Raw genomic sequence first — 22,622 nt, 5'->3', positions numbered from 1 at the left:
AGATGCAAGATTTTTAAAATCATTTTTTAGAATTCTATCATTTTGGTCAATGTCAATTAATTGATTTCTGGTCATTTTGGAAAACAGTGTTTCCCACATATTGACTTCTTTGAATGACCCCGTGACCATCAGCTGGATGGCAGGTAATCCCCTGACGTGGCTGCACGGCTTTAAAGACCAAGCCCCAGCAAGCGTATTGCTCTCTGGCATCTCCTGAGCCCCAGAGCCCAGGGTGGCACAAAGGAACACCCCGTGACTGGCGGACGGCGGGCCACGGGCCACGTCTCCCTTCCCCTGCAGGGCGGGTGCGGGGCCACTGGGCGCCCCTCACTCCCCTTACCTGATGGTACTGGATGAGTCTCAGCAGCATGGACACCACCACCTCTTTCTGGGTTTCAAGCTCTTTTCCTGCGTCAGCTTTATTGGCCCCTCTCAGTACAAACAGGTCATGGACTATCGGCTGCAGAGCCGGTATGGCTGCGGGCACAAAAAGACAGGCTCAGAAGGCACCACATAATGTTTATACTTGTAGGTGGAGATGAACACCTCCCAAATAGGTCCAAAAAATAAAACCCTAGAGACGCTTGGTAGCCTTGGTAGGCTTGGTCGGTTAAGCGTCTGACTTCAGCTCAGGTCAGGGTCTGCGGGTTCAAGCCCCACACTGGGCTCTGCGCTGACAGCTAGGAGCCTGGGGCCTGCTGTGGAGTCTGTGTCTCCCTCTCTCTCTGCCCCTCCCCTTGCTTGCACTCCCTCTCTCCCTCCCTCAAAAATAAATATTAGAAAAATAATAATAAAGAATAACGAAAAGTTCAAAGAAGGTTTACAGTTTATCCTTTATTTTTAATTTTTAAAATGTTTATTTTTCAGCACAAGTCGGGGAGGGGCAGAGAGAGAGGGAGACACAGAATCCGAAGCAGGTTCCAGGCTCTGAGCTGTCAGCACTGAGCCCGACGCGGGGCTCAAACCCATGAACCATGAGATCGTGACCTGAGTCAAAGTCAGACGCTCAACCGACAGAGCCGCCCAGGTGCCCCAAGTTTACTGTAAAACCACAGCCTCATAACCCAGTGCAGGAGGCTGCTGGGGCAGCTGACTGTCTCCTGTGGTGCGTACTAGCCTCTACAGAGAACCAGGCAGAACAGAAGGTTCTGTTCCAAGGCCAAGTCACTGCCTCCAGTGTCCGTAGAGAAGCCGGATTTCTCAGGTTTTCTGTGTTTCATGTAATTAGACCAGAGTATCTGTATCAGACTCGCTCTGTGCCTTACATCGCCCTGCTGTTCCTTGTATTTTCACCTCAGTCGGTTATAAGCTCCCGACAGTAGAATGTGCTCGATCCCTTCCGCAGCATCTTTAAACCATGTGCACATGCGCACCACACACGCACGCACGCACGCACACACAGAGCAGCCATGGACACAGTCAGAAGCTGGCGCGATGGAGACCAGCCCTGTCGAGCACACCAGTACTGAAGGCCACCACGAAAGGGGTGTCCCGTTACCATGTGTCACAGCCTTCCTCCCGCTGGCCATGATGCCGTCACAGAGCTGAATGATTTTAGGGATTCCAATGATCTGTTTTGAATGATAGCGCTCGTAAGACAATAATACCAGGAAGAAAAAGATGTTTGGAATAATTGCCTCTGATTCCCTAGGGAAAAAAAACATGCATTTAGATGATTCCTTTTAAAATTAATGATACACAACCAATGTAAACATGAAATTACTCATGATTCCAAGTTGAGAAAGAGCAAAAGAGAAAGGGAGAGAGCCAGGGAGAGGAGGGGAGCAAGTGGTGAGAGTGAGGGGCGGGAAGCAAAGGAGAGGGTGGTGGAGAGACTGAGGGGAGAGAGAGGGGGAGTGAGGGGGGAGCGAGGAGGAGGGGGAGGGGGAGGGGGAAAGGGGGAGGGAAGGGGAGTGAAAAGGGGAGAAAGGGGGAGGGGAGGATGAAGAGAGAGGAAGGGGAGTGGGGGGAGGGGAGAGGGGAGGATGAGGAGAGACGAGCATGAGGGGAGAGGGGAAGGGAATGAGGGGAGGAAGTGGAGAGAGAGGAGAAAAGGAAGAGAGGAGGGGGAGGGGAGGATGAGGAGAGAGGGAGAGAAAGGAGGAGTGAGGGGGAGAGAGGAGGAGGGGAAAGGGGGAGGGGAGGATGAGGAGAGATGACGGGGGAGGATGAGGGGAGAGGAGGGGAGAGGAAGGGGGGGGGAGGAGGGAAGAAAGGGGGGAGAGGAGAGGAAGGAGGGGGAGGGGAGGACGGGGGTAGGGGGCGGGACACACAGAGATACAATCTTCTTCGTTCTCCCCCCGCCCCTTCTCTCTTCAGCTGAAGAAAGTGAGACTCGAAGGAGAAAAAGTAACTCGGCTCCAATCACATAGTCAAGAAGTCGCATAAGTGGAGTAAGGAGGTGCTGGGTCTCGAGACGCAAGGGATGCTGGGGACACGTCCTTCGCCGTGTGTCCCTATCTGTGAGGACAGGAGAGCCCCGGGCAAGGCAGCCTGTGAGACGTGGGTTTCCCCCAACACGGGCAGCTCTATGCGCGCCCGCGAGCCTTCTCGTGTCTGGCCCACGGGACTGTCAGGCGCACAGAGCGCCCCGAGCACAGGTGAAGCGCGTATGTACGTGATCGCTAAGGCTTCTGGGCCCAGCGATCAGCTCTGGGGGGCGGGGGGGTGTCCCGGGCTGAACGGGGTTTCTGAGTGTGCGGGGCCGGCCCCCTGAGCCCCTGCTGTTCAAGGGTTCCCTGCAGTTTAGAGACTGAACGATCATAACGCATGGTTATCGTGCTCACACGCCTGTAAGTGCCGGAGGAGAAAGCGCCAAGCCTTATTGTCCGGCACGGCAGAGCCGCCAGTGCCCCCAGTGCCTAACAGTGTCCCCTCTCCCAAGACGGCCGGGACTAAGACACGTCTTCTCTCCGAAGCCTAAGACAGCTAGGGACCCGGCAGAGGAGAGGCAGTCAGCGCCCCGCTACCACAATGAAATGCTCTGAGACGCAGTGTGAAAACCGACACCTGTGAATCCCAGATACAGAACCACTTCTAGACAAGTCTCAGACACTCAGTCGTTAATTCTTAAGAGAAATAAGAATGCACAGTGTATTTATCGGAGCCCCGCTTAAAATATTTGACAAAAATGCTTAACAATCCTTTCAAGTAAGCGTTCATCTTGACAAGCTAAAATTCTATGTAACTCTGTACTAAGGACAAGAAATCTAAAAGAACAAGAAGCTGTTACCTGAACTGGCCTACTTCAATGTATTCGAACTGCTTCAGCACAAATCCAATAAACACCTATGCAGAAAAATAAAAATTTCACATCAATAATTAAAATGTGCAAACTCGGTTACTTTTCTTCCTACTTGGTTGTGTCCGTTTTTAACAAGTTCCCGACAGGAACTAAATGTGTTTGTATACAAGAACTCAGACGTATTCTGTGAGACTGGACAGCTCAGGACACTTCTGGAAAGCCATAAGCACATTTACTGTGGAAAAACAGGAGACGTTGCGCAGCACGGAAAAGACACCTCTGGGGAGTGGCGGGTTCCGGTTCGCACACACCGAGTGGCACAGACCGCCCGTGGCTGGCTTAGTAATCAGATGCCCGCGTCAGTCCACCTTCTCCTCCCACAGCCTGACATTCGAAGTGGTGGACGCCAAGGGCTGCTGAGGGAAGGGAACCCAGAGGGCACCGGCACAGGGCACAGGACTGGAGCAGAGCCAGTTTTGCGTCCGGCTCTAAGCACTAGGTCCTTCTTAAAGAGGTGCACAACTTCAGTTTGCTTGAAACCAAACATCGTAATTGATAACATGTTTATAGTAAGCCTTCGGATTTTGCAAAAATGCCCCCTGAATGATACATCTACGTTGTACCTTACAATCTAAATTCACTCCTCTTGGGGTGGGGAGGGGAGGGGGCAGGAAAGCCTCTGACACACGTACACAGGCTCCTAACCTGGGCACACAGCCTCATACAGGCGGGAGTGCGCGCCGCGTGTGCCCAGGTCCCGGAGTCACGGGCGCGTGAAACTGGTAGGGAGCAGCAACTAGTGGGCAAAGAGCAAATCACACACTTCTTACAGGTGGATTTCAGTGTCTCCTCCAGGGAATTTTTATCCAATTACGACAGGGATGGCAGATGAAAGTGAAAGTGACAAACCTGATCTGAATCCAGAAGACAGTAATTGACCCGCAGCTGAACCAGCTGTGCCAGCAAATCTAAGACCTGCCTCTGCAGCTGCACGGACGTTGTGGTTGTGTACTGCTTTAAGGCTTTTATAACGAGGGGCTCGAACAAACGAATGTGATTGTGAATAGCGTTCTATGGAAAAAGAAGAAAGAACACATGTGTGAGTTAGACTTCAACTAAAACTTCAAGCAGCCGAGCTGGGAAGTGCTGAGCACTGAAAGCTGCGGCCTCCCGCTCACCTTATCTGCACGGTTCTTAGTGGCGCCCGTGAGGCCGGTCTTCAGCTGGGTGGACACTTTCTGAAGCACGTCAAACCACCTGCAGGTGGAGAAAGCGAGTGAAGAACGGCCTGCAGTCCTCTCCCGTGTCCTCGGCCACACTCCAGGCCACGCCAATTCACATCCACAAAACCAGAACCCGTCCACATCAGAAAGCACCTGGGTGTCCACGCCATGTGGCGGCACCCCCCCCAACAGACCGCCAGGCCGTGCTGAGACGCAGGGGCCGCCAGCCGGCCCTGTCGCCAGTACCAGGCCCTCTGAGGAGCAGCGTCTGCCCAGGCAACGCACCGCCATGTAGCCCAGGCTGCCGTGAGGCCACAAAGGTGACACTCACTTGAAAGATTCAGTGACTCAGAAGACCTCACTTGATTCTCTTGGGGAAAAGTTTCTTTAAACATTCACATCAATTACACCCTTTCCAAGAAATACGTATGAAATTACATGGCAGTAACACACCCAGTTCCTCAGTTTTTTGTTTCTACCCCGTATTATTAGACAAAGTAAACAGCTCTACTCCTAAGGACTGGATCTAGGTATACAGTATGTCACCAACGTCAAGCCTGGAGCGAGGGCATTCTCCTCGGTTCCTGACTAGTACGTTAACTGTAGCTGTTTCATCGCTACATCTATAAAAGGGAAAACAAGGAATTCTCTCGTTACAGCACAGAGTAGCCATTCAAATATCTGCTAATAATTATGATTATTTAAGCAACAATTACTGTATTCCAGGCGTCAAAAATACAACCATAAATTTAACAAAAGAGAGACTCTTAGCTGTAAGGTTATGAAACCCCACATACTATTATACGAGACTCCTCCATGCCCTTCAAGTACGCCTACATGCCAGCACGACTGGGCCACGTGGAAGCCGTTCTCTCCCGGGACAGACCCAGGACATGCCACCCATGTGGCGCCTATGGGAAAGGGGGTCTATGAGCGCCGGGGTCAGCAGCCTGTTCTCGGCGTGCCAGCGCAGCCCACACCGCGGTCCTGGCTGCTTCACAGCAAGTGTGCCCAGTGTCCTCCTCCTCCTCCTGCCTGGCCCCTGGGCCCACACGATCCCCCAGATGCCGTCGTGCTCACTGGACCACATGCCTGCTTGGAGGCGGGGCCATGCTTCCAGCATCGTGGTAATGACCGAACTCTCTAAAGCTGTCTGGACGCACTAGACTACGTATCGGAGCCACAGCTAATGTATTTTCCCTTTCTACAGATCATGCGCCACTGGCTCTTCCATGCTTCCACCTAGGAGCCTCCCCGACGTTTTGGCCTGGCCAGCACCGGCGCACGGTTACCCTGAAGCATCGCGGTCCTGCTCGGCCTGCACCATGTTCCTCAGGCTGGCGTCGGCTAAGGCCTGGGTGAAGTGGGTGTAGGGAGCCATGAAGCAGTAGTGGTATAAGCCTGGCCTCATGCTGGAGGAGCCCAGACGCTGCGCTCGGCCTTGCGACTTGTTGGGGTTGGAAGATAAGCCATCGAACTGGGAGGCCAAGTTTGTCCCAAAGAGAGTCTTCAACAACTAGAGGGAAAGAGCGAAGCCATCAGCATGTGGATCGGCGCAGCGTGAACACACGAGTCTCCCAGAGGGCTGGCAAACCCAGCTAAAAATAACGGGCTATGTTCGCAGAACTCCAGACTGACTTCCTTGCACAGAATCGCCATCACCACCGTGTGAGACTGCCATGGCAAAGGGCGATGTGAGTCTTAAGTCAGAAGCCCAGGAGCCATGACTTCCTCTGTGACTCTGTGTTTGGACCCAGCGCTCCAAACAGGAGCCTGGACAGACACCAAAACGGCAGCGTGTGACCAGAGTCCAGCTGAGGAGTCCGGACCCAGAGGGGAGGGACGAGGGGCCCTCTGCCCAATATCAGAGCCGGCCAACGCGTGACACAGAGGGGCTGCTGGACATGCCACCAACACCACCTTCTAAAGGACAAGCCACATCCCGTCCCCGTGCCCAGAGTGTGGGTCTTAGAAGCGGAGCCCAGGAAATGACGTCTTTACCTGCTGAACGCAAACAGTGGCCATCATGGGCTCCCGGCTGAAGCAGGACTTCAGGTACCCGAGGATCTCCTCGACACACTGCGGGAAGACGTGCGGTCAGGGACCCACGGGCGGCATTATCAGGGATGCGAACCGCGGTCCACACCAGAGGGGGCTCGCCATCCACCACCGTGAACAGGGCTGGGCAGGAAGCACGGGTATCGAAGCCACTCCCTCCAGCCTCTCTCCTGGGCGCCTCTGCTGCTCCCTCACACGCTCACCTCCTCGGGAATGCTCACCAGACATCCACTTACCACTCCGCCCCCAGCCCATTGTCAGGGAAGGAATTCGGGAGCCCCGCAGGCGTCCGGCTGCACAGAAGATGTGGGCGCTTGGTGGCGTTTACTACCAGGGGTCCTGCGGTGTCTGCACAAACAGCCGCCTGCACACACTGTCCTCACAAACAAACTACTTTTACCGCCCTAAAGAATAAGGCCCGAGGCTCCCAGGGTCCTCTCGGGACAACGAAAAGGACAAAGACACGGACTCTCAGGACACCACCAGTGCAGACGCTCAGCACCAGCGGCGCCCCGCCCGGACACCTGCGTGGTCGCCGGCCACCGTTTCCGTCAGAAGGGCTGCCGCTCACACCGACAGACGCAAGAGTCCTCTCGCCTCACTTGTTGGTACAATCCCCAGACTTTGGTTGGTTTCAAATACTAAAGGCCCACATATGTTTAATATTCTGACTTCCTCAAATTAGACTCTAAGCATTCCAGTTTGTACCCTACAGGGTGAATTTGTTATGTGCTGCACTTTGGTTTTACCAGCCCATGGCTGGTATCCGATAAACGTTAACGGAGAGAATTACAACCAGAGCCTTTCCGGTCAGGGTCTGTCTAGCAAAGGACTGACTCTCGTAACAAACACTGCCGGAAACCGTACCAGACCCTGACACTGGTGAGGACGGCGGCCATGGTGGTGTCTGCACGCGCAGCAACAGGACCACGTCCCCGTTGGACGCTAACATGCGGTGTAATAGACGGATGTGCACTTCTGGCAAAACGAGGCAAGGGTCCGTTTATATTTTCCGCCCAAACAACCAAACGAAACACATGGCACCGTGTGAAACTGCAGTGACAAGATGCTAAGCAGCAGGCGCTGGAGGACAGTGACCCTGAGAGACAGGAAACATGAGTGGCGACCCCCATACTGCACTGGCTCACTGCCCTATGAGAGTTTCCAGGTATAGGCACAAGGAAGGGGGGCCACAGAGACCCCAAGTCAGGAGGAGTTAGGAGTCTGGGAAGCTGAAGCAGTGAGGGCTCAACGGGACAGCTGCCCAGACAGAACTCTGGACCAGTCATCACGGGCGTGTGAGGAAACCCCCAAGGCCAGGGGACAGTCACCAGAAAGGGTTACGGGGCAGTGCTTGGCACCCACAAAGGGCTAGGGACAGTTACTGCTCCCCCGCAACTTGGGAGAGTGGTAACTCACGGAGCACCAGGTAAAGTTCCCAGGAAGGCCCTGCCTGTGGTGGAAATAATTAGCCGCGGACTGAGCACTGCTCCAACCCACCAAACATCACAAATGTGACACCCAAGTGTAAACGGTCCCCACACAACTTAATTCCATCTCAGAATAAAGCCCATGAAGACTTACAGGAGGACAAAAATGCCTGCACCCAATAACACTTCACGATGCCCAGCAGCCGATCAAAGGTTACCACGCAGGCAAAGAGGCAGGAAGACACAATCCTCAATAAGGAGTAAAAATCAATCAAAAATGACCCAGACTGGACAGTATTTTAGAATTAGCAGAGAAGGACATAGAAGTCATGACTGTACTCTACGCACTCAAACACTTAAGCGGAAATATAAGAGATTTTTAAAAAAGACTGAAATCAGACTTTTAGAGCTAAAAACAATGTTAGTGATGAAAAACGCACTAGATGGAATGAAGAGTCAGACTGGACACTGCAGAAGAAGAGACCAAAAAGCCTGAAGACACAGCCATGAGAGCCACACAAAATGCCACACAGACAGAAAACCTGAAAGGAGCATCCGTGCGCTGCGTATGGGACAGCCTTACACATCCGAATATGCAGGTAATTCGAGTCCCCTTTGGAGAGAAGAAAAAGCAGTGGGCAGGACCAGAAAAAAATATTTGAAGAAATAATGGCCCCAAATTTCCCTAACTTTAAGAGAACTATAAAGCCAGAGGTCTAAATTCAACAAACCCAAGCACAAGAAATGTAAGGGAAGTTACACTGAGGCACATAAAAGTCAAACCACTTAAGACCAGTGAAGACTCCAGAGCAGCCAGAGAAAACATAACTATAATACGGACAGCAGTAAGGAGATGCAGGGAAAAGTGTGTGTGAAACGATGGCCAGAGAGAACGCCAACACACAAACAAATCACATCACGTAACACATTCCAATTACATAAAATTGGGTGTGGAATAAACAAGGTCTAGATGAGAAGAAAGATAAAGACCATTACTTGTCAAGAATATAGAATTATGACTTCTCATCCCCACCGTCAGAACTCAGAAAAACAAAACAACTCTACTCTTTATTCTAAAATCTCTCTTCACCTTCACCTGCTACACCCAGAGAAGCTCACAGCGACGAGGAAAACCTGCTCCGACATTTTGCAGGTCACACCCCCAAGCAGTCCGTGAGGCTCGGGTCCCCAGTGCCGGGGATGGCACGTCCGGCGTGTCTATACGGCGGCAAGGCACCCGCCGCCCCAACCGCAGGAAGGGCACGGGCAGCTGCGTGCATCTGCAGGAGGGGTCCCGGCCTCGCCTGCACGGCCATCGGCCAAGGAGACTTCTTGCAAACAGCCAGTGGCCGAGTGCAAAGGAAAACCTGGGAAGTTTCTACTCTCATCGAAAAGACCAAGGAGGAAGATTCAGCAGTTAAGGAGGAGAGGCTCCCCAAGCACAGACAAGGGGATGTGGGGAAAGCCAAGGCTGGAGCTCAAACAGGCCTCTCTCATCAGGCAGCACAACCGATAGACTCGGAACAACAGGGAAGCTGAGGGGAGCAAAACTATCTTTATCCATAAAGACCAAGGGGAGAGGGGGAGAGGCCGTCCTGGCTCAGATACAAGGATCTTGAGAAATGGAAGTTACTGCACACACTTTCATATAAGTATCTATAAAACCATATCCCCGTTTTCAGGAAGAGACAGATCATCTAACATCAACATTCATCAGATTGTGACTTGATAATTATTTACCTTCATATATTAGGGTAAATGTATCATTCGATAAGTTCACTGACTGCAACTGAAAAACCACTATTGCTATATGTGTGTGTCAGTCATGATAAAAAGTTAAAAGAAAAAAGGAAGAGAAACCACATTCCCCCCAAAAGAAAATATACAAAAACAACAAACTACAAAGTTATCTTAATTCCCTGAAATAAGAAAATTTTATTATTTAAAAATCTCATTTAAATGGCTTTTATTTTGGCGTATCTAACATTCAAATTTAAAGTGTGTTATATTACCTTGGGGCGCCTGGGTGGCTCAGTCGGTTAAGCGTCCAACTTCAGCTCAGGTCATGATCTCATGGTCTGTGAGTTCTAGCCCCGTGTCAGGTTCTGTGCTGACAGCTCAGAGCCTGGAGCCTGTTTCAGAATCTGTTTCCCTCTCTCTCTACCCCTTCCCTGCTCATGCTCTGTCTCTCTCTCAAAACTACATAAACGTTAAAAAAATTATTTTACTGTGTTATATTCCCTATTTTGCTAAAATACATTATCTACACAGCCCACGGACCTTAAGGACCTGCTTGTCCGAGAGAGGAAAAGCGACAGATCACTGTGCTGACAGGGCCGCGCAGGGAGAGGGGGCCGCGCCCTGGACTGGACAGCCAGCTGGTCTCACCAAGAAGGTGGCATCAGGAAAACAAACTATGCCAGGTTTCACTCAGAGGGGACAATAACAGCACCGGTAAGAACAGGACACTCTCCCGCCATTAAAACAAGCGCAGGCACCACACGGACATGGGGAAAAGCCCAAGAAGCACCTGAAGAGAAGAAACAAGATAACATACACGCTGTGATGATGAAAACTAGGAAACTAAGTCAAGAAGAAGACTTAGATAAAAACACATGAACTTCCTGAGCACCCCGTACGTTGGGGGCACACGTTCAAGGTTCCCGAAACACATGAGAAATAAGGGCCTGGAGCCGGCAGGGGACACACACCCAGGAAAGTGACCACGGTGAAACGTGGCCTACAGGCCCGGGACGTGGACACGAGACAGGCGTTTACCGCGCAGGTCCTTAAAAACTGTCCTGTGCGTCTGAGCGCCCCCTGTAGGACAAGGGGAGGGGATACCGGACTTGGGCCCAAGTGCAGGAGTTTCAGCCGCAGCTCTGCCGTCCCATGGCCCCCGCGGAGCCAGCCACACAGGCTGACCACGTCCGTCTCGCCCTTCCCGGTTGCAAGGGGCAGACAAGAAAGCAAAGGGACTGCCACCACGGTTTAAAGCCACCAATACCCTAGAATGAACTGGGTTGAAGCTAACCTACAGAAAAACCCTGAAAACAGGATGCAAGTAGGACACTCTCAATGTGAGGCTGAGACAAGACTCGCCACAGCAGAGGGCCGCGGAAGCTTCTCCCCAAGCTATTCCTGCCTGTGAGAAGTGACCGGACAGCCCTCATGCCGGCCACGGCTCAGGGGGAGGAAACGGAACACAAACCTTCCCGATATCGTGCAGCGTTGCCAGCTCGAGGATCTGCGAGAGAACATCCAAGGCGGAGCGCAGAAAGCCCCCAAACTTCTCAGCGCTGTTCTGAAGGTCCAAGGTAACCTTGGGAAGGCGGAGGGAGAGAACACAGGGTTACGGGCGCCGTCCCATCCTGTCACCTGCAACAAAGACATGTGCTGTCCGCGGTGAGTGTCCCGCTGGGCTGCCCTAGCACCCGCGGTCTGGGGTCTCTCAGCACTGGGCAAATGCCCTGGGAAGGAACCAGATAAAACTGTCACCTTTCAAAGGCATTCCAGCTTACATTGATATTGCTGAAAAACAATTTCTGACCTAGCAGCATGAGAAAAAAATTTTAGTGTCCATTATAATCAGTATCTGATAAGCACCCTACCAAAACCTAGAAAATACATGTTTTGTTCCATACATGTTGATATCCCCTGAGAATCATGATCAGATCCAGGAACTGCCTTTCAGTCTGGCTACAGCAAAATATTAAATACATTTTAAGAAGAATTAAATTATAATTCTAAAGGACCCAGCTGAATTAAATTATGCAGCAACTCCCCTATCTAACAGAATGAGTCAGGTCCAAGGATGTAACGTGTAAGCAGAAGGGTGAAAGGGGCGGGATCGTCCATAAAAAGAAAAACTGGCAAAAACCGTGCAAAACACTACAACAGAGAAAGAATTCTGCTCAGAGAAATCAAACCTAGCCAGCTGTGATGAGAGAGCAAGCACTTCCTGGGCCAAGGGGGAGGCCGCAGGGGAGACACACACAGAAGGTGACAACCATGACTGCTCTGTGTCCCCGTGAGGTGGTTTCCAGCAGGCAGAGGAAGGACGCGTGGGGATACGGGGACAGGAGACTCCATGGGGCCACATCCCACAGGACAGGAGGGTAGGGGCTCGCCTTCAGCAGGCATGGCAGGACGAGAGGGTGAGGGGCGTGCGCATGGGAAGGCCTATCTTGACGAAGAACAGAGGTCACAGGTGAGAAGCAGGGTCATGGGGCTCTGAGGGGAGCTAACAATGAGGGTCAGGGTGGGACCTGATGACACAGCCAGTGTGGAGAGAATGAAGAAGGAAGGAGACGGAGGGGCAGTGTGACAGATCTCACACGTGCCAGGCACTCCACACACACCTATCCAGACGGGCATCTGGGACACTGGGGGCCACGATGCTCGGGGTACAGCGTGGAGCCCAGGAAGTCCCGGAGGGGAAACGGTAAGGATGGAGTGGATGCCAGGATCATCAAGAAGGCCCTAGGACTCAGGACAGGAGTCGAGAATAGGCAGGAAAGAAACACCTTCTCTGTGCAGTATTTCCCACGTGCCCTCTGCTACATGGGTGGATGACATGAGAAACATTGGCTAAAACAAGCCTCTGAATCTTTTGTAAAATGTGGTCAAATATTCTGATCTTTCAAAAGTATTGATATCCTTCAGGAAAAAAGCCAGATTAAGTTCATAAATGGTTAAAAAAACAAACAAATGCACCCTGAGAAATATCTATCAATAACAAAAGAAGATGACTGTCTGGGCATCTGGGGACTCATTTATCAAGAATGTGCATGGGGCGCCTGGGTGGCTTAGTCGGTTAAGTGTCCGACTTTCACTTAGGTCATGATCTCGCGGTTCGTGGGTTCGAGCCCCGCGTCGGGCTCTGTGCTGACTGCCAGCTCAGAGCCTGGAGCCTGTTTCAGTCTGTGACTCCCTCTCTCTCTGACCCTCCCCTGCTCACGCTGTCTCTCTCTCTCTCTCTCTCCTGGAAATAAATAAAACATTAAAAAAAAAATTAAAAAAAAAAAAGAATGTGCAAAATCTATGTGAAATAACCTTCAAAAATTCTTTTTAAAATTCTTTAAATTTCACGTGTATCTGAGGCACACACAAGAAGTTTTCAATCAAAAAAGCATCCCGCGCTCTGGACAGGTAGGCTTAACATCTCCGATACCAGTTCTCCCTAAGTTAATCCGCAAATTAACATGATCCCCATGGAAACACTCTCAGGATTCCAGAGAAAACCTGAAAAGACTACTGTAGCTCATATCTCACGCCGTCTCGTACACATACGTACATACATACACGTACACACACAAGCCACAAATCTGAAGAAACACATCCCCGATCTATTAGAAATTTGAGCATGTGCATATGTTTACAAAAGGAGCAGGCAGTACCTTATAGTTAGCGTGAGTAGCTTTCAGGACATCGTGCAATTTGAGGTATGACGGAAGGTGGTAGAAGCTCCCCAGTGACGAGGACTTGCTTGCAGTAACAGGCCCCGAGGCATCGGACTGTCGAGAGGCTTTGAAACACACCACACGAAATAAACTTTTAGATAAAAAATAAACGCTTGTCAAGTTCAAAAGAAGTTACTAGCAATAATGGTTTTTCAAGGTACTCTAGTAGATTAAGATTCAAATTAAAAAATGGACTTAATAAACCTAAGTAGAATCCAGGCAGTCCCCAGGAAATGAAACAAGACAAAAAGGAACAGTGCTGTCACACTGTTTGGTTGTTATGGTCTCGTTGCCAGTTTGCAAACCAGAGTAACGACTCATTCCATGACCTCCAGCCGATCACACAAGGTGCAGGAGCCGAGACCCCTGAGAGTCCCAGCGCACGGTGGCACCGAGCCCCAGCCAGTACAGGCCACGGGCCCTGTAAGCAACCAACGTGCTTAAAAACTGTAAAGAGCACATACATACATGATCACGAAATGGACAAGAAATATGAAAATGCCACGCACTATATACAACTATTCTAACTCAAGTTTTAAAGATCTCTGCCTCGGAGCCCTTCGATGATTTAATCCACCAAACGAGGACCAGTGACGGACTGATAACTTCACACTTGTAAAGTTCTGAAGCTTTTAAAGCTGCAAATCCTCCTGCGGTCCTGCAGTCAATCCGTAGAAAAGAGCACCTTTTAAAAAGCCTTACCGCACAGCTCTGGAAGCAAAACAACTGGGAGGCCAGACTGCGCAGGCGCCGGGAGGCGGGGCCGGCAGCTTTGGCGGGAGCGCGGCAGGAAGGCATGCCCGCTGCGGGCCGCCCGCCCCCCCCCCCACGCCCAGCGCGCCCGCCGCGGCCGCCTGGTGGTGGGAACGGCGGGGCCCCACCAGAACCCTGGCCCCTTGTGTTCTGAGAGCGGCCCTGGTCTAGAAGCCTCCTTCATCTGAGCTTTCAGGTCCACCTGTTCACACGACTGACCCCAGTGTCCAAACGTAAACCTGCCACTTCCCACTGGCGAGGGCCTCCCATATCAGAACCACCGCTTCATCCGCTAGCTCTGCTCCCAGCCGTCTACACCGCCTCCCTGACAGAAACCCGGGTCTCTTCTACCCTCTTCTGCGGGGAAAAGTAGGGTGGGGAGGACCGCAGGCGGGGCCCCTTGCTAGGGGCCAGACGCCCGCAGACCTTGGCGGCCACATACTGGCAAGGGACACTGAGAGGCGCTCAAGACCGGAACGCGCAGTCTGCACAGTTGGGGATTAATAGTTACTACCTGAACCCACACTGGGAAACTCTCTGCCTCCAAGTTATCACGTTCACTGCGGCACGAACGGAAGCCTAAGTCCCTGCTTTCGATGACACACGGCGTCCCCCGTCTGTTATCACTTCCTACCTGGACTGGCTTCACTGCCCTTCTTGGGGCTCAAGGGCGCAGAGGCCTGCTCTCCTGGCTCTTTCTCCTTCCCCTTCCGGCGGATCGGACTTAGAGAGGGAGGGTTTGTGAGGGACGGCAAGGCTGCCTGCAACAAGAAGCAGAGTCTGTGAAGGAAGCGGAACCGGCGTGCCAACGGAAAGTCGCGGACGTGGCTTCCCGCTCCTGGAGCAGAGCAACCCGGGCAACCTCGCTGTTCTCGGAACCCTCATTCACAGAGCTCACACACGGTATGTGCGCCAGCCTCGCCAGCCCACACAACCATCACACGCGGCCGGGGCTGACCCAGAACCTCCCCACAGGTGCGCCGTGGAGGGTCAAGGCCATCAGGGGGTCAGGCGGGGCCCACCCCTCGCCCCCAGCGGCAGCCAGGGTGCTCTGTGGGAGCCAGGGCAGGAAAAGGGGTCCGAAGCAATGTTTTAGACCCCAGTTTTCAAATGATGAGAAGGGCTCAGAGATGAAGGAACCTATCCAATGTCAAGGCTAAAGAGCTGGGAGTCCAGGGCAGAGCACAGAACTGCAGGAGGCACGAAGTAGACGCTGCAGGGGCCGCGGGGGCATGGGCATCGGGCCCCAGCTCCACTGCTCTCCCCACAGTCTCAGGGAAGCGGTTGGAGTGTGGCCAACAGCTTCCGTTGGGAGCGTAGACCCATGAAAGACGCCAACGGCACAGTCCCTTCCCAAGATAGGTCCGCCATGGGCGGGTCACAGAAAGAGCAAGTAGGTGGTGGCTGCCTGGAGCTGGAGGGCCCGGGAGGTTGGGGGTGACAGTTCAAGGGTACAGTGCTCCTTTCTGGATTCTACACGGGTGGTGGTGATGGCGTAAACCCACCTAGATCCTACACGGTAAGCGGTGGCTCGCACGGCACGTCAGTTACGCTGCAGTTGCAGGTGCGTTAACAGTGCTGCCTCAACAGGAATGAGAAGAAAAGGTTGGAGCAGCACTCCAGCAGGCCAGCAGCTGGCACCAGGAGAGCGGCAGTGAACACAGAGGTGTGTGTGTGTACGTGTGCACCTATACGTGTACGTACTTGTGTGTGCACAGTACATGCATGTGTGCACGTGTGTATACGGGGTGTTACAAGATATTCAGTAAAGACCAGACTTCATGAGCGAAAACAAAGAAATATGGTGACCGCCACGTCTCCAGCTGATGAAGCACAAAGCAGGGGGAGGAGGGCAGGCACAGGCAGGGGCGAGGCTGAGCAGCTCAGATCTAGAGCGGGTCCGAGACCCGCGAGCCATCCAAGGAGACGCGACGCACGTCTCTGGACTGACGCTCCAAAGACAGACTTGGGGTGTCTGATGTTTAAATCTTGACGTAAGAGCAGACCTGACCGGCCTGAGCCGCCCCGTCCCATGCTGGAGCCACTATCTACATGTGGACATTTACATTTAAAGACAATTAAACAAAATTAGAAGTTCACGTCCTCAGTTGTGCTCTGACGCCACGGGTGGCTGGTGGCTACTGTGCTGGCTGGCGTTCCCACCAGTACAGAGTTGCACGGGCCGGCCGGCACTGGCCCTGGAAGTGTGGAGAGAGGCCAACCCAGGACAAGGCCTGGGGATCATCCGTGGGGGGCAGAGCGGTGACGCCAGGAGAGGGCCCGGGAGCAGGTGGTTAGAGGGAAACAAGAGGCATCCCGGAGGCCAGCGGGAACGACGGTTTCAGGACCTGCGCAGAAGCACCGAGTGACGCACAGGAGAAGACAGGACCCAAGGGCAATGCCGAGTGATGCACAGAAGACAGGACCCAAGAAGCACCACGAGACCCCAGGACCCATCTTGGCAGGAAGAGCTGGCGGCCAAAAGCCGACCAGCTGCGATGGGGGAATCGACGGCCGGAGCCACGGGAGGCACTAAGGTGTTATGTGGGGACACGGGACTCTTCAGAACAGTTTGCAGTGACAAGGAGACCAAGTGGCAGTTGAAGGAGAACGTGGTGAAGTCAGAGGAGTTTTTAGAGACGGAAGTAACCTGAGACGGAGGACACGGGAGAGTACAAGCCATCGGATAGAACTGTACGTGAACTCATCCCCCCTAAATTATACGTGAACTCATCCACCTTAAATTCACTGTGCAAAGAGTTTATCGTCTGGTGTGGAGGTGATCTGACTGAACTGCACTGCACAGAAAAGACAAACGACCTGCCGACACCCCAGGAGACAGCAGGTGAGTAGTTACCTAATGGGCCAGTGGCTTCAAGGCAGAGCTTCCTTGGCTCGTGCTGAAAGCCAAGAACAAAGCTAGCACTTCCCCTCAGAGACGACAGTAACTGATGGCGGCACTGGTGGCACCAAAAGAGCTACACATTGGATGACATATTCTGGTGTTAAATTCAGAGTCACCACATGAGCAATTTTCTCCATTTAAAGCAAAATAGAGTAAGGAAGGGACAGATGAGTCAATGACGGCATGTCTGACACCCATGATGTCCCTGCTGAAAGGACCGTTCAAGTCTGAAGTTACCTTTATCTTTTTTTTTAATGTTTTATTTATTTCTGAGAGAAGGAGAGAGAGAGAGACAGTGTGATCAGGAGAGGGTCAGAGAGAGGGAGAGACAGAATCTGAAGCAGCTCCAGGCTCTGAGCGAGCTGTCAGAACACAGCCCGACGTGGGGCTCGAACCCACACACTGAGATCATGACCTGAGCCGAAGTCAGACGCCTAACCGACTCAGCCCCCCAGGCGCCCCTGAAGTTACCTTTATTGCCGGTCCAGGAGCCACATCGTCCAGCACGTGTGCGCAGATATTGATCACCTTCAGCAGGTGGGAGAAGAGCTGCTCCACCATGGGCACCAGGGTCCGGTCACCCAGAGCCGGCCAGACCTCCTCCTGCTTGGCGACAGCTGGGTTGGCTTCCTCCTCAGAGGTCCACGAATTTCTCAGAGACCTGGGGGCGCTGGCTGTGATGTGGCACAACGTGGGGCAAAGAACTCAGCAGGCAAGTCATTTAGAGCCGTCTACTTGGAGCCTGCTGGGCGCCTCCAGCTGGTGGACTTTCCTGACCTCACCACCATCCGTACGCCCAGCCAGGACGTGCCGATCACCCCCGGCGTCCCGGACCTTTACAACCCCAATAACCCCAATTCAACTGGTGGCCGAGGCCTGCCGATCCTGCCCCCTGCGTCCCCTTCCGGAACATCAGCCCACAGCCATTATCTCGCCTCGACGGGGACATGAGCCTCCCAAATGGGTTTCCCTACCTTCCCCTCCAAGCCACACAGAAGCCGGCCGAGGACGGGACCTGCTAATGCGCCAGCCCCACTGCCAGCCCCTCCACGAGGCTCTGCCATGACGTCACACGGCAAACAGAATGGTCGTCGTTGAGGAGCACTTGGCGAGGCGGCCCTGCCCGTCAAGTTCGGTGGCGCTCCTTCCTCACGTCCTCCCTGCCAGTCCTCGTCCTCACCTAACATCCCAAACTACCTGCAGTCCTCACACGTCACGACATTTTTTGTGTCTCTGTGCCTTTCTACAGGCTACGCCCTCCGTCTGTTGTTTAAGGGGAGCGATCGCAGCCACCCTGGCAGCCACTGGACTTCGCTTACATGCGCTGTCCACTGAATCCGCATGTGACTTGTGAACAGGGCCCACACAGCGCCCTTTCTTACAGCTGCAGTGCCTGGGGCTGTGCCTGGCATGTGGTGCCCACTAAAATGAAATTAGGAACGAGTTTACCTGTAGCTGATGGGTTGGGCAGGAAAAGGGCACCTTTAAAACGGTCGGCCCAGAACAGGTGCCTGTAGCTCACACCTGTGCATGCCGCTGACATCGGGAACTGTGACGAAGGGCTGGAGCCATCCTGGTGATGGCCTCACAGCATCTCTCCTTCGCATGCGCACCACCTCATCCCTCAAAAGGAAACCTATGGCTACAGACCCGAAGCCCTGCTTCACCTCTGCACCAATACCTGCGAGCAAGTTTCCAGCCAGCACCAGAGCGTCCTGGTGCGCAGAGAGGTCAAGCGGGAACCACGCGGACGACAGCAAGGTCAGGACCACCGTGGCCATGCCGACAGTGCAGCTCTTCCGAGACTCATCGGACGCGCTCAGCGGGGGCACCCTGCAAGCCGACATGTGCAAGGTCAGATGACAAAAGCTGTAAAGCAGTCCTGCCTTCCCCAATGAGCCAAGAAGGCATATCACCATAGGTTTTATACCAGCTCATAAAGCGACCTCCGTTTGTTAATTAGCATCCTTCCTGCACAAACGCTCAGCTCCACAAAAATCGGAGAAATGAAACCAGGTAGCAGATCTGATTAAAACTATTGAGGGGCACTTAGTCAATTAAGCGTCTGACTTCGGCTCAGGTCATGATCTCACAGTCTGTGGGTTCAGGCCCGACATCAGGCTCTGTGCTGCCTGCTCGGAGCCTGGAGCTGCTTCAGGTTCTGTGTCTCTCTCTCTCTCTGGCCCTCCCCTGCTCATACTCTGTCTCTCTCTCAAAAATAAACATAATAAACTATAAAAGGAAAAAAATAAACAAAATCTTAAAAAAAATTTTAAAGTAAATATAAATAAATGAATAAACATAAAAAAAAATAAACTACTGAAACTGTTTATAACTTTTTAACTTTCTTTGAATCTTGATTCAGCATATTTTACTCCAATGCCAAAGTTGCCTAGAGTCAGGTCAGGTGCTGGATCTATGACCAGAAAAGTGTAGTTGCTCAGGAACTACCTGTGGACACAGGGAAGCAGTCATTCTAGACCAGAAGATGCAATCCAACCACTCCAAGCAAATATTAGCTGGTCATACAGTGACACAGACACAAATCTGCAGATTTACTTTTCAAAAGTGATGGTCAGGGGCGCCTGGGTGGCTCAGTCAGTCAAGCTTCTGACTTTGGCTCAGTTCATGACCTCATGGTTTGTGGGTTTGAGCCCCGCATCAGGGTCTGTGTTGCAAGCTCAGAGTCTAGACCCTATTTCAGATTCTGTATCTTTCTCTCTGTCCCTCCTCCACTCACACACTCTTTCTCTCAAAATAAATAAACATTAAAAAAAAAAATTTTTTTTTTAAAGTGATGGTGAGCCCTGGGGCACCTGGGTGGCTCGGCTGGTTAAGCATCCGACTAAGGCTCAGGTCATGATTTCATGGCTTGTGAATTTGAGCCCATCGTTGGACTCCGTGCTGATAGCTCAGAGCCTGGAGCCTGCTTCGGATTCTGTTTCTCCCTCTCTCTGCCCCTCCCCCACTTATGCTCTCTCTCTCACTCAAAAAAAAAAAAAAAAATTACAAAAAAAAGTTTTTTAAAAAGCGCTGGTATGTCCCGAAATTTTTCTCAGTCATCGGTATACATAATAAAAGCTTACTTCTTAGTGTCACAGGAGACTCACAGGAGAAATTATTTCACAGATGCTATTAGCGCATCTACTGGAGGAAAATCATTTTTAAATGAAAACTGCTAATGTAAGTACAAGTTCCTAAGTTACACACTGTAGCTCATCATGAGTTTGAATGATAGGTCACACTTGGGTTTCAAACAAAAAAATGTTACCAAATTTCTAATACACAAGGAAGACTTTGGAGAGAAGCCAATTAGAGACATCTGGACAGCAAATGCGAATTCCCTACAAGGAACCTGCAAGTCCCACCCTGAAACCCTCCAAAGCACTGACGAGTGGGCATCTGGCACCCGCTGATGAGAACTTCAGAGAACTCCCTCACTAGCTAACAGGGCGGAGGCCAGCCTTCTGCTGGGTATTCTTCTAAAGGTCAGACGGAGGAAAGACTCAAGAAACAAACAAGGGGATCCCAATGACGATGTTTGTATCACGTAAGCACAGACAGCGGCATGCTGAGAACAATACGTACCCACAATGCCAGCCTAAGCTCCAAACGCAGACTGGAAAGGCAGTGGAAAGAAGACACAAAGCCTCGCAGCATCCGAACTGAAAAAGGAAAGGACAGGAAAATCATACCCACGCACCAAACAGGATTATCAAAATGACCCTCCTTTTACCCTTTACAGAAAGTACAATCAGGGAAAACAGAACTGAGATCTGTGTCTCACGATCTGTCCTACAAGGGGACTGGCTCGTCCTTCGACGGCAGAACCCGACAAGTGAGACGCAGGCATGAAGGAGAGACCGCTCTGTGGCGCGATGAATGCCAGCAGCTGGCACAGCCCTTCTGCTTCCCGCGGCAATGGCCCCGCGCCCTCCCCACACCGTCTGCTCCTGTGCTCAAGCTCACTGATGTCCACCTCTTGACCAGGCCGCAAGGGGCACACGACAGGCTCCCTGTCTGTTTACATCCCAGGCCTAGAAGAGTGCCTGACACATGGAAGCCACAATAAATACAAATAAATGAAGCTTATGGTACTTTAAATGAATCCAGTGAAGACCAAACTACAAAGAAATCAAATGACATTTGGGTTTAAGAGGCACTATGTACTGACCAAGGCGGCCCAGTCATAACTGTTGGGAATTTTCTACAACATGCAAGCATTTCTTCTGCCATATACAATAAATGATGGAGTTTCAGGGTAATCAGCAAATTAACACAACTTCGTGTAATATTCTCAATATCTAATTAGGAAAGTTACCCTTGCTCATTTTAGAAAACTTATAAATATCTGAAAAACATAAAGAAGGAAACAAAACTCATATTCCTAAAATCCATTTTGGTCATTTTTTGCCAGTCGTTTTCCTGAGTATCTGAGAAAAGTACATGTGTGAAGACGACTTTTCCCAACGGACGGGGCTGCATGCAAGCACACGTGGCCTCTGGTCTCTCGCACCATCACAGCCCAGATGCCGCCTCTCGACAGCCTGGAAACCTCTCCAAGCTCTGCGGTAACAGGTGTGTGATGAGCGCACTGCTGCACAGGCTTCTGCCGTAATCAGTGGCTGTCACTCCCGCATTCGGATGCAATGGCTCTTTCCCAGGGCAGCGCCGTAAACCATGACACGGGGACTTTCGCACGGAAGCCTTTGCTGGCGTCTCTGGTTCTTCCCCGCGCGTCCGGCACACACTCACGGAGTCAGTTAGATCAGAGGCATTTGGAACTTCTGACACATTACCACCCCGGATTATGGTGGTGTTTATTATTCTCACGTCTCCCTACACTGGCTGAATTCTTTTACAACCAGCACGTGTTGCTTTAATCAGAAATAAAACAGGGGCGCCTGCGTGGCTTAGTCGGTTAAGCGTCCGACTTTCGCTCAGGTCATGATCTCGCGGTTCGTGGGTTCGAGCCCCGCGTCGGGCTCTGTGCTGACTGCCAGCTCGGAGCCTAGAGCCTATTTCAGCGTCTGTATCTCCCTCTCTCTCTGACCCTCCCCTGCTCACGCTCTCTCTCTCTCTCCTAGAAATAAATAAAAATATTAAAAAAGAAAGAAAGAAAGAAAGAAAACAGCTGTTCTCATGCCACTCCAATAAACCCAGACTCTGTTCCGGGGGACCCCAGTCCTTGGGATTAAGCCCCACATAGAGGAACTCTAATGCAAGCACCTCCCCTCACCATTAAGAACCGATTGCACAAGCCACCCAGTAGCACTTTCGAGAACACCAAACCAGGAGACTTACTGTGAGCGCTCGCGTGGTCGACGTGACCAGCTCGTGGGAAACTGCCGCGATGACTCTCGAGAGGTTATTTTCCACAGTGACATCTGTCATGCTCGGCAGTAGGTTATAGCCTCTGTATATTCTAATAAGAAAAACACAGAACCACAGAGACTTCAAATCTACTACTAAAGCTTATGGTAGTTTCAAAATGCAAACGGCATTTCAAAGCTTAAGATTAATGCCTCTAGGAAGTTACAGCAGTCC

At 51.9% G+C, this 22,622-nt stretch overlaps 1 protein-coding gene across 1 annotated transcript in view; it reads right to left on the bottom strand.

The window, feature by feature from the left end:
* The window catches only part of HTT (huntingtin), a 134,606-nt gene that overhangs the window by 53,402 nt on the left and 58,582 nt on the right, over positions 1 to 22,622 (bottom strand). Inside the window, exons 23-36 of the mRNA XM_039232151.1 lie at positions 22,380 to 22,500; positions 20,664 to 20,740; positions 18,757 to 18,908; positions 17,547 to 17,749; positions 14,805 to 14,931; positions 13,355 to 13,482; positions 11,167 to 11,277; positions 6,469 to 6,546; positions 5,760 to 5,983; positions 4,423 to 4,501; positions 4,154 to 4,315; positions 3,233 to 3,288; positions 1,499 to 1,647; positions 341 to 477 (exon numbers count right to left, since the gene is read on the bottom strand). Coding sequence (XP_039088082.1) covers positions 341 to 477; positions 1,499 to 1,647; positions 3,233 to 3,288; positions 4,154 to 4,315; positions 4,423 to 4,501; positions 5,760 to 5,983; positions 6,469 to 6,546; positions 11,167 to 11,277; positions 13,355 to 13,482; positions 14,805 to 14,931; positions 17,547 to 17,749; positions 18,757 to 18,908; positions 20,664 to 20,740; positions 22,380 to 22,500 — 1,804 coding nt within the window. The remainder of the gene's footprint in view (positions 1 to 340; positions 478 to 1,498; positions 1,648 to 3,232; positions 3,289 to 4,153; positions 4,316 to 4,422; positions 4,502 to 5,759; positions 5,984 to 6,468; positions 6,547 to 11,166; positions 11,278 to 13,354; positions 13,483 to 14,804; positions 14,932 to 17,546; positions 17,750 to 18,756; positions 18,909 to 20,663; positions 20,741 to 22,379; positions 22,501 to 22,622) is intronic.

Source organism: Hyaena hyaena, unplaced genomic scaffold, assembly GCF_003009895.1.
Source record: "Hyaena hyaena isolate Hyena2069 unplaced genomic scaffold, ASM300989v1 scaffold_63, whole genome shotgun sequence".
Classification (NCBI taxonomy): Eukaryota; Metazoa; Chordata; class Mammalia; order Carnivora; family Hyaenidae; genus Hyaena; species Hyaena hyaena.
The sequence above is the reverse complement of the archived record's forward strand: the minus strand, read 5'-3'. Positions and strand labels throughout refer to the sequence as shown.